This window comes from Aquarana catesbeiana, linkage group LG12 (genome assembly GCF_042186555.1).
Source record: "Aquarana catesbeiana isolate 2022-GZ linkage group LG12, ASM4218655v1, whole genome shotgun sequence".
Taxonomy (NCBI): domain Eukaryota; kingdom Metazoa; phylum Chordata; class Amphibia; order Anura; family Ranidae; genus Aquarana; species Aquarana catesbeiana.
Window position 1 is genome coordinate 231176454 of NC_133335.1, and position 11613 is coordinate 231188066.

General features: G+C 43.5%; 1 protein-coding gene across 1 annotated transcript; it reads left to right on the forward strand.

Annotated features, from left to right (window-relative positions):
* Positions 1 to 3783: 3783 nt before the first annotated feature.
* Positions 3784 to 10598, forward strand: LOC141114366 (cleavage and polyadenylation specificity factor subunit 4-like; the record flags this gene model as incomplete). The annotated part of the gene is given in 4 exon segments (XM_073608004.1): positions 3784 to 3877; positions 6564 to 6606; positions 6866 to 7066; positions 10224 to 10598. Coding segments are annotated over 4 exon segments (372 nt in total). The 3' UTR covers positions 10293 to 10598.
* Between the last annotated feature and the right edge of the window lie 1015 nt (positions 10599 to 11613).

Below are 11613 nucleotides of genomic sequence, written 5' to 3' on the forward strand. Positions count from 1 at the left end.
GGAGGGGAGGGGCGGCAAACGATGCATCCCCCCCCCCCCCCAGTCGGGGTCTACCCTAACTAGGTTGCAGGCAGCACTTCCTTCGGGTGGCAGCTTCCCCTGCGTCTCCTTCTCGACATCACGGCAGCTTCTTCGCTGTACGTCTCTTCCTCCTAGGGCAATAGGATCACTTCTCCTTTTCGATCAATCGGGTGACGGGTCTCAGGACCCACTTCCTGATTGGCTGGGAGGAGAATCAGGAAGACAATAGCGAATATTGTCTTCCTGATTTTCCAATTAATTTGCTATTGTCACACAACTGGGTAGGCTCAGGGTGCAGTGCTCAGCGCCCCGTGCCCCGATTCCACCCTTTTCTGAAGCCTATTAGCGCCTCTGTCTCTTATCATGTACTTAACCCCCCCCCCCATTGGAATCAATGTGTCCAGCGCCGCGCATGTAGATTAGGGGGCCGGATGCATGGATAGGGGGCGGCGCCCCTGCGCCCAGCATTGGGGCCACCACTGATCTTAGGTCTCTCGGCCAATCAGATCTCCGGACCCGCTTCCTAATTGGCCAGGAGGAGAAACGTCACAATGTCACAAAACTGGGTGGGCTCAGGGCACAGTGCTCTGCGCCCCAAGCCCACCTTTTTTTTTTTTTTTTTTAAGCCAATTGGAACCTCGGGCTCTAATCGTGCTTCCAAAAAAAACCCAAAAACCCTTTGAAATCCATGTGTTTGGCACCCTGCATGTAGATTAGGGGCCGGGTGCATGGATTAAGGGGGCGGCTTATGGATGGGCCGCCACGGGTGGAGGCAATTGGAGTACAGTGGACCTCATTGTCCAGAGGTGAGATGATTGGAGCTTTGTGACATGGGGCATTATCCTGCTAGAAGGAGCCATCAGAAGATGGGGACACTGTAGTCATAAAGGGATGGACATGGTCAGCAACAATACTCAGGTAGGCCGTGGCATTTAAATGATGCTCAATTGGTACTAAGGGGCCCAAAGTGTGCCAAGAAAATATCCCCCCCCCCCACCATTACACCTCCACCACCAGCCTGAACCGGTGATATAAGGCAGGATGGATCCATGCGCCATTTTCTGACCTCACCATCTGAATGTTGCATCTGAAATCCAGACTCATCAGACCAGGTAATGTTTTTCCAATCTTCTATTGTCCATTGGTGATCCTGTGCCAATTGTAGCCTAGGTTTCATAGTTACATAGTTGGTCAGGTTGAAAAAAGACAAGTCCATCAAGTTCAACCAAAAAATAAATAAAATCACACAATCCCATATACACGATCCTTCACGCACAGTTGATCCAGAGGAAGGCACAAAATCCCAGCTAAGCATGATCCAATTTTCTACCGCAAGGAAAAAAATTCCTTCCTGATCCCCCAAGAGGCAATCAGATTTCCTCAACTTTACCTATAAATGTCAGTACCCAGTTATATTCTGTACATTTAGGAAAGAATCCAGGCCTTTTGTTAAAGCAATCTACTGAGCTGGTCAGAACCACCTCTGGAGGGAGTCTATTCCACATTTTCACAGCTCTTACTGTGAAGAAACCTTTCTGTATTTGGAGATTCAATCTTTTCTCCTCTAAAAGTAAAGAGTGCCCCCTTGTCCTCTGTGATAACCTTAAAGTGAATAACTCAACACCAAGTTCACTATATGGACCCTTTATATATTTGTACATGGAGATCGTATCCCCCCCTCTTAATCTTTTCTTCTCAAGAGGGAATAAATTCAGTTCCTCTTTCCTCATAGCTGAGCTCCTCCATGCCTCTAATCAGTTTGGTTGCCCTTCTCTGCACTTTCTCCAGTTCCCCGATATCCTTTTTGAGAATTGGAGCCCAAAACTGAACTGCATATTCCAGATGAGGTCTCACTAATGATTTGAAGAATTTTTGGGGAGTTTTTCCTACTATCTTTTGCAATCTGTCGTTCGTTTTGAATTTTTGCTTCCTTGATTTCCTTTTTACATATTCTGTTATATTCTTTGTAACATTTAAACGATGATAGTGTTCCTTCATTTTTATATTTTTTGAAAGCTCTTTTTTTATTACCGTGATATATATATATATATATATATATATATATATATATATATATATCTCTCTCTCTCTCTCTATATATATATATATATATATATATATATATATATATATATATATATATATATATATATATATATATATATATATATCTATCCATTTTAACTTTGGCTGTCAGCCACATAGGTTTTATTTTTAGTCTTTTAAATGTATTGCCCATGGGAATATGCTTTGCAGTGAGTTTACATACAGACACTTTGAAGAATTCCCATTTCTGTTCTGCCCATTGATGCCAATATTCCCTCCCAGTCCAAGTCCTGGAGAGCAGCCCTCATCCTTGGAAAATTTGCTCTCTTAAAGTTAAGTGTTTTTATCTTTCCTGTATGTGTTTGTTACTTACAGCTAACATTAAATGAAATCATGTCATGGACACTGCTACCCAAATGTTCATTTATATGAATATTGGTAATAAGCTCTGCATGGTTTAAGATTACCAGGTCCAGCAAAGCGTCATTCCTAGTTGGGGCCTCAATAAACTGGACCATAAAATTGTCTTGTAATAGGTTTATACTTTCTTGCCCTTTAAATGTCCCAGCAGTGCCATTACTACAGTCAATTTCCGGGTAGTTAAAATCCCCCATTATTATCACTGTCCCAGCCCTTGCAGCCCTTTCCATCTATGCAGGAAGCTGAGTCTCCACCTCCTCACTAACAAACGCCAATGACAACCTTTGTAGTACGCACACCCGTGTACAGTTCCACTTCATAATGTTTCCTGTTCTTAGCTGACAGGAGTGGCACCCGGTGTGGTCTTCGGCTGCTGTAGCCCATCTGCTTCAAGGTTGGATGTGTTGTGAGTTCAGAGATGCTATTCTGCATACCTTGGGTGTAACGAGTGGTTATTTGAGTTACTGTTGCCTTTCTATCATCTGGAACCAGTCTGCCCATTCTCCTCCGACATCAACAAGGCATCTTTCCTCCACACAACTGCCACTCATTGAAATATTTTCTCTTTTTCCCACCATTCTCTGTAAACCTGAGAGATGGTTGTGTGTGTGAAAATCCCAGAAATACTCAGACCAGCCCGTCCTGGCACCAACAACTATGCCACCTTCAAAGTCACTTAAATCCCCATTCTGATGCTCAGTTTGGACTTCAGCGAGTCCTCTTCACCATGTCTAGATGTCTAAATGCATTGAGTTGTTGCCATGTGATTGGCTGATTAGCAATTTGTGTTACCAAGCAACTGCACAGGTGTACTTAATAAAGTTGGGTGTATATTCTTATGGACCCATAAGGCTTAATTTCGGTGCACTGTTTAAATTAATAACCTGGTTCTGGGTTTTTTGTTACAGGCTGAAAAGGTTTTTACGTTTTTTTAATTCTGTAATTGTATCTGTTTGATTACAGTATTAAACAGTTGGTGCTGTGGATTCCACTGCAGCCTGAAGGTGGCAGTGTTCATCTCCAGGCTGCAAGCTTGATTTATCGGCGAATTCTCCAGCCTGCATGTGATCGTGTTCTAGCTGACACAGCAATTACATGATTGGCAACCGCTCCGATTGGTCAGTGGAGACCAGAGCTGTCGCTGACAACCAGCACCGAGAGCCAGCAGCCGCACAAAGCCTCAGTGTTTGGCTCTCAATTGGAGGATGCTTCCCGACGTTGATATAGAGATTATGGGCAGGAAGGGATTAAACACTTAGTTGCTAAAGCCTCTCCTCTCCTTCTATTTTCTCTCAGGACCGGCATGTAAACACCGACATACCCGCAGAGTGATGTGCATCAACTATCTGGTCGGCTTCTGTCCGGAGGGCCCCCGATGTAAATATGTACAGTAAGTGAGCTCTGATCGTAGAAACTGGATGAGTTTGTCTAAAACTGTAATCGGGTGAAATGTAGATTTAAATGGATTGCAAGGTGTGTGGGGCCATTCTACATAACCAGCAGAATATCTTTTTATTTTTTTTTTTTTTTTCTTTTGTACACCTATACCCCATGGGAGAGATTTCACTTCACTTTCTGTCCTGTAGATGCACCTATACCCCCTTCCTGTCCTGTAGACGCACCTGTACTCCATGGGGGCGATTTCGCTTCACTTCCCATCCTGTAGATGCACATGGACACACTTTCTGACCTGTAGACGCACCTGTACCCCATTAGGTAGATTTCACTTCCTGTCCTGTAGACACACATGAAGGTATTTCCTGACCTGTAGACGCTTCTCTTCCTCATGGTGGAGATTTCTCTTTACTTTCCGTCCTGTAGACGCACATGGATGCACTTTCTGTCCTATAGATGCATCTGTATCCCATGGGGGAGATTTCACTTCACTTCCTGTCCTATAGATGCACCTATACCCCATGGGGTAGATTTCTCTTCATTTCCTGTCCTGTAGACGCTTCTTTTCCTCATGGTGGAGATTTCTCTTCACTTCCTGTCCTGTAGATCCACATGGATGCACTTTCTGTCCTGTACAGTGGGGAGGGACAGAAAGTATTCAGACCCCCTTAAATTTTTCACTCTTTGTTATATTGCAGCCATTTGCTAAAATAATTTAAGTTCATTTTTTTCCTCATTAATGTACACACAGCACCCCATATTGTACACACAGCACCCCATATTGTATACACAGCACCCCATATTGACAGAAAAACACAGAATTGTTGACATTTTTGCAGATTTATTAAAAAAGAAAAACTGAAATATCACATGGTCCTAAGTATTCAGACCCTTTGCTCAGTATTTAGTAGAAGCCCCTTTTGATCTAATACAGACATGAGTCTTTTTGGGAAAGATGCAACAAGTTTTTCACACTTGGATTTGGGGATCCTCTGCCATTCCTCCTTGCAGATCCTCTCCAGTTCTGTCAGGTTGGATAGTAAACGTTGGTGGACGGCCATTTTTAGGTCTCTCCAGAGATGCTCAATTGGGTTTAAGTCAGGGCTCTGGCTGGGCCATTCAAGAACAGTCACGGAGTTGTTGTGAAGCCACTCCTTCGTTATTTTAGCTGTGTGCTTAGGGTCATTGTCTTGTTGGAAGGTAAACCTTCGGCCCAGTCTGAGGTCCTGAGCACTCTGGAGAAGGTTTTCCTCCAGGATATCCCTGTACTTAGCCGCATTCATCTTTCCCTCGATTGCAACCACAAATTGTCGTCCTGTCCCTGCAGCTGAAAAACACCCCCACAGCATGATGCTGCCACCACCATGCTTCACTGTTGGGACTGTATTGGACAGGTGATGAGCAGTGCCTGGTTTTCTCCACACATACTGCTTAGAATTAAGGCCAAAAAGTTCTATCTTGGTCTCATCAGACCAGAGAATCTTATTTCTCACCATCTTGGAGTCCTTCAGGTGTTTTTTTTTTTAGCAAACTCCATGCAGGCTTTCATGTGTCTTGCACTGAAGAGAGGCTTCCGTCGGGCCACTCTGCCATAAAGCCCCGACTGGTGGAGGGCTGCAGTGATGGTTGACTTTCTACAACTTTCTCCCATCTCCAAACTGCATCTCTGGAGCTCAGCCACAGTGATCTTTGGGTTCTTCTTTATCTCTCTCACCAAGGCTCTTCTCTCCCGATAGCTCAGTTTGGCTGGACGGCCAGCTCTAGGAAGGGTTCTGGTCGTCCCAAACGTCTTCCATTTAAGGATTATGGAGGCCACTGTGCTCTTAGGAATCTTAAGTGCAGCAGAATTTTTTTTTGTAACCTTGGCCAGATCTGTGCCTTGCCACAATTCTGTCTCTGAGCTCTTCAGGCAGTTCCTTTGACCTCATGATTCTCATTTGCTCTGACATGCACTGTGAGCTGTAAGGTCTTATATAGACAGGTGTGTGGCTTTCCTAATCAAGTCCAATCAGTATAATCAAACACAGCTGGACTCAAATGAAGGTGTAGAACCATCTCAAGGATGATCAGAAGAAATGGACAGCACCTGAGTTATATATAGGAGTGTCACAGCAAAGGGTCTGAATACTTAGGACCATGTGATATTTCAGTTTTTCTTTTTTAATAAATCTGCAAAAATGTCAACAATTCTGTGTTTTTCTGTCAATATGGGGTGCTGTGTGTACATTAATGAGAGGAAAAAATGAACTTACTGTAAATGATTTTAGCAAATAGCTGCAATATAACAAAGAGTGAAAAATGTAAGGGGGTCTGAATACTTTCCGTCCCCACTGTAGATGCACCTGTACTCCATGGGGGAGATTTCTCTTCACTTCCTGTCCTGTAGACTTGCATGGATGCCCTTCCTGTCCTGTAGACGCACCTATACCCGATGGGGGAGATTTCCCTTCACTTCCCACCCTGTAGACCAGAATCCCCTTACAGCCACCTGATCATTTTTATAGCACTGTGAAGGGAAAACAGGAGAGACATCCCCTACGATTTACTTTTATTTATTTTTTTTAAACTTATTTTGATGAGATTTTATGGTAATATATTGCAGATGAAATGCAAAATATTCAGACGGAAAAAAAAAAAGATTACATGTAAATCTGTTTAATAATTCATTTCATTTTTTACAGCCCTAAAGCCGATTTGGTTCTTTGCAGTCCTGACCATCCGAAGGTTTGTAACAATGTGTAAATGTACGCTTCATTGTAACTAGAAATTCTCTAATATCTCTATCTATCGTATCTATCCTATCTATCTATCTATCTATCTATCTATCTATCTATCTATCTATCTATCTATCTATCTATCTATCTATCTATCTATCTATCTATCTATCTATCATTCATTTCTAGTATAATGTACTTATGTATTGTTGAAAATATTATGGCATTAGGTGGGATCCCCCATTAGGAACCCCTCTTGCTTTTTGCAGAATGCCGCGGCCCCGCTGAGACTGCCGGTGTCCTCCCTCCCGTGTGACCCGGAGCCCATCTCCAAGCACCAGCCCCTGGTCATGGACCTCCCTCACCTCTCACACCTGACCGTCATCAGCATGATGCAGGAACGATTCCGCAAGATGCAGGAGAACCCCTGCGGAGGCCTGAGACCCCTGGAGCAAGTCACATGTTTTAAGGTGAGAGCGCACAGCACCACATCCAAGCTCACTATTTTCTGGGTAAAAAAAAAAAAAAGTTCTAAATGAATTATAACAGGAACGCCGCACACAGAGAGGCAAAATATTCTTCTATTATTAAAATAGCCAGCAGGAAGAAGTTCTATTCTGACGCGTTTCACACTAGGCACAGTGCATTCAAAGAATAACAAAACAACCACCCACACTCTAATATAAAGACACAATCATTAATCCCACATAATCATTAACCCCCTTCTCTAATGTAATGTATTCTATTCTTTTAATATATAATCTAATCTAATATATTATTATTACAATATATAGTATGTGTGTGTATATGTATATATATGTATGTGTGTAATAAATATATATATATATATATATATATATATATATATATATATATCTACATATACATACATACACACATACTATATATTTTATTAATAATAATAATATAATATTAGATTAGATTATATATTAAAAGAGTGTGTGTGTGTGTGTGTGTGTGTGTGTGTGTGTGTATATATAATATATTCTTCTCTCAGGTGCCATTGCAACCAGATAATCAATGTTATTCACTTTACCTGTCAGTGGCACTGGTCATAATGCTCTGGCTTATCAGTGTGTGTGTGTGTATGTACACATGCATACATATACACACCTATCTATATCTTTATCCATCCATACATACATACACAGTATATTTTATTAATAATATTATATACACACATGCACAGTGTGTGTATTTATGTATATATGTGTAAAATAAATATATATATATATATATATATATATATATATATATATATATAACACACACATACATACATACATATACAGTACACCCCTCACATTTCTGTAAATATTTTCTTCTATCTTTTCATGTGACAACACTGAAGAAATGACACTTTGCTACAATGTAAAGTAGTGAGTGTACAGCTTGTATAACAGTGTAAATTTACTGTCCCCTCAAAATAACTCAACACACAGCCATTAATGTCTAAACCGCTGGCAACAAAAGTGAGTACACCCCCAAGTGAAAATGTCCAAATTGGGCCCAAAGTGTCAATATTTTGTGTGGCCACCATTATTTTCCAGCGCTGCCTTAACCCTCTTGGGCATGGAGCTCACCAGAGCTTCACAGGTTGGCACTGGAGTCCTCTTCCCCTCCTCCATGACGACATCACAGAGCTGGTGGATGTTGGAGACCTTGAGCTCCTCCACCTTCCATTTGAGGATGTCCCACAGATGATCAATAGGGTTTAGGTCTGGAGACATGCTTGGCCAGTCCATCACCTTTACCCTCAGCTTCTTTAGCAAGGCAGTGGTCATCTTGGAGGTGTGTTTGGGGTCGTTATCATGTTGGAATACTGCCCTGCGGCCCAGTCTCTGAAGGGAGGGGATCATGCTCTGCTTCAGTATGTCACAGTACATGTTGGCATTCATGGTTCCCTCAATGATCTGTAGCTCCCCAGTTCTGGTAGCACTCATGCAGCCCCAGACCATGACACTCCCACCACCATGCTTGACTGTAGACAAGACACACTTGTCTTTGTCCTCCTCACCTGGTTGCCCCCACACACGCTTGTCACCATCTGAACCAAATAAGTTTATCTTGGTCTCATCAGACCACAGGACATGGTTCCAGTAATCCATGTCCTTAGTCTGCTTGTCTTCAGCAAACTGTTTGCGGGTTTTCTTGTGCATCATCTTTAGAAGAGGCTTCCTTCTGGGATGACAGCCATGCAGACCAATTTGATGCAGTGTGCGGCGTATGGTCTGAGCACTGACAGGCTGACCCCCCACCCCTACAACCTCTGCAGCAATGCTGGCAGCACTCATACATCTATTTCCCAAAGACAACCTCTGGATATGATGCTGAGCATGTGACCTCAACTTCTTTGGTGGACAATGATGAGGCCTGTTCTGAGTGGAACCTGTCCTGTTATACCGCTGTATGGTCTTGGCCACCGTGCAGCAGCTCAGTTTCAGGGTCTTGGCAATCTTCTTATAGCCTAGGCCATCTTTATGTAGAGCAACAATTCTTTTTTTCAGATCCTCACAGAGTTCTTTGCCATGAGGTGCCATGTTGAACTTCCAGTGACCAGTATGAGAGTGAGAGTGATAACACCAAATTGAACACACCTGCTCCCCATTCACACCTGAGACCTTGTAACACTAAAGAGTCACTTGACACCGGGGAGGGAAAATGGCTAATTGGGTCCAATTTGGACATTTTCACTTAGGGGTGTACTCACTTTTTTGTTGCCAGCGGTTTAGACATTAATGGCTGTGTGTTGAGTTATTTTGAGGGGACAGCAAATTTACACTGTTATACAAGCTGTACACTCACTACTTTACATTGTAGCAAAGTGTCATTTCTTCAGTGTTGTCACATGAAAAGATAAAAGAAAATATTTACAAAAATGTGAGGGGTGTGCTGACTTTTGTGAGATACTGTGTGTGTGTGTGTAATAAAATAATGATCACATTTCTCAGCGCTGTAATACTTTGACTGACAGTTACTCTGTCATACATTTGTACCCTAATTAATGTTATATCATTTTTTTTTTTTTGGACAGATTGAAGTTTCTTTTGGTGTTATTTATTAACCCAAATGTGATATTTTAGTTACAGCTGAAACCTGGTGGGCTGAGTCAACCTCTGATCTCCAAAGCTCCAATAGAGATCGAGAGCGAGGAGGAGATCTTCCTTCTGAAATTCCTGACCCTGCTACTGCCCACATGGAGGCTTTTGGGGGTCCCTATCCAGCTTTGTGTGTTGCAGACCCCCCCCCCCCCTATACATTCTCCATAACATAAAATATATAAAAACTGAGAGATGATGGGAGTTTCTCATAACAGGCACAGCAAGGGGTACAGACCCGGGAACTCAGCACAGGGATGGTGGGAACCCCTCATAATGGGCACAGCGGGTGTACAGACCCGGGAACTCAGCACAGGGATGGTGGGTACTCCTCATCATGGGCACAGCAGGTGTACAGACCCCGGAATTTGGCACAGGGATGGTGGGAACCCCTCATAATGGGCACATCAGGTGTACAGACCCGGGAACTCAGTACAGGGATAGTGGGAACCCCTCATAATGGGCACTGGACCTTTTACTTTAATATGTGTTCCTTTGGGTTTTGTAGTGTGGCGATAAGGGTCACTATGCCAACAAGTGCGCCAAAGGTCGTTACGCCTTACTGATAAGGAAGTGAAGAGGTAACCCCCGAATTTGGCAGTTCCGAATCCACCATTTGCTGCCGGACCTCTCTTGTCTTTTTGGGATAAAAAGGCTGCAGCACCGGAATGGACAGATCCGTAGACACGTGGGACCTGGGCTCTGTCAGTATGGACTACATCAGAAACCAATCGGCTCCTGCACCCCTTATGTACATGGAATACGGTTCTCTCTTCGAAGCCGCCCGCTTCTCCTGTCTGAACCCCAAAACCTGGAGGAGGAGGAGGAAGGACCGTCCAATCACAGATCACCAAATTCTTAATCTTTCTCAAATAAATAATAACATGACACATTTGCAACAAGTTTCATAGCTCTGTGTCTTAATGTGAGAATGTATTTTTTTTTTTTTTTTTAATGCAGCGGCAGGGGACACGGCGTATACCGGGGTCAGATAATCCGTGTGATTTCCCCCTCTGCAACTGTGTGCATAAAAAAGGGAAAAGCGCCATTTAGTGGGAAACTTAAAAAAAATATTTGTACATCTGGCCACAAGCAAAACACTTTACATAAGTTTCCCAGTCCTCTGATGGGCTGCTAGAGGTGCTTGTCACAGGTCTGGAGGAGAAGTTCCGGAACCCCCGTGGGTATAGGGCAGAAGCGATGTCAGTTTGGGGGAGGACCACCTCTACATCTCCTTTGGTGGCCTGTGCATGCAGGCTCTATGTGACATGCGCCGAACACAAGGCCAAATCTGGCCCTCCAGGCCATTTTATGTGGCCCTAGCACCTACTATTCGTCCCCCCCCCCCCCCCCACCACCACCACTTTGTCTCAGCAGTCAGCAGCAGAGAGGACAGAACTCCTCTGCCAGAACCTCCGCTTCTCCATGCAGCCACAGAGAAGCTCGCCATTTTATTACAACAAAAGGTTGTTAAAACATAGAACGATTTACCCCCATATATTAATAAGCCAATGTGTCTTTAATAAATGCTCCAAGAGATCAACGCGTTTCGCATAATCACTTCCTCAGGACCTTATCTTGGCAACAAAATAAAAAATGGTCTATACAAAAGAAAAAGTTACAATAATCAATACTTCACATATGTCAGAACATCCATACAACACGCGTGCGATGATTGGAGCTGTGGGAGTAAGTAAGTTGCACGGGCGCCGTTGGAGCGTCTCCATTGGTGGCGCCGATGCACGCCATGTTATGCCCGCTGTGGCTGGCGGTGATGGCGACGGGCTCATGTGATGGACTAATGAGTATTTTAATGAATGGTTTGTAGGCAGATCCTGGACACATTGCGGTGGGGCGCGGGATGATGATGTCGCAGGTTTTTGGCTCCAGGGTCCAAA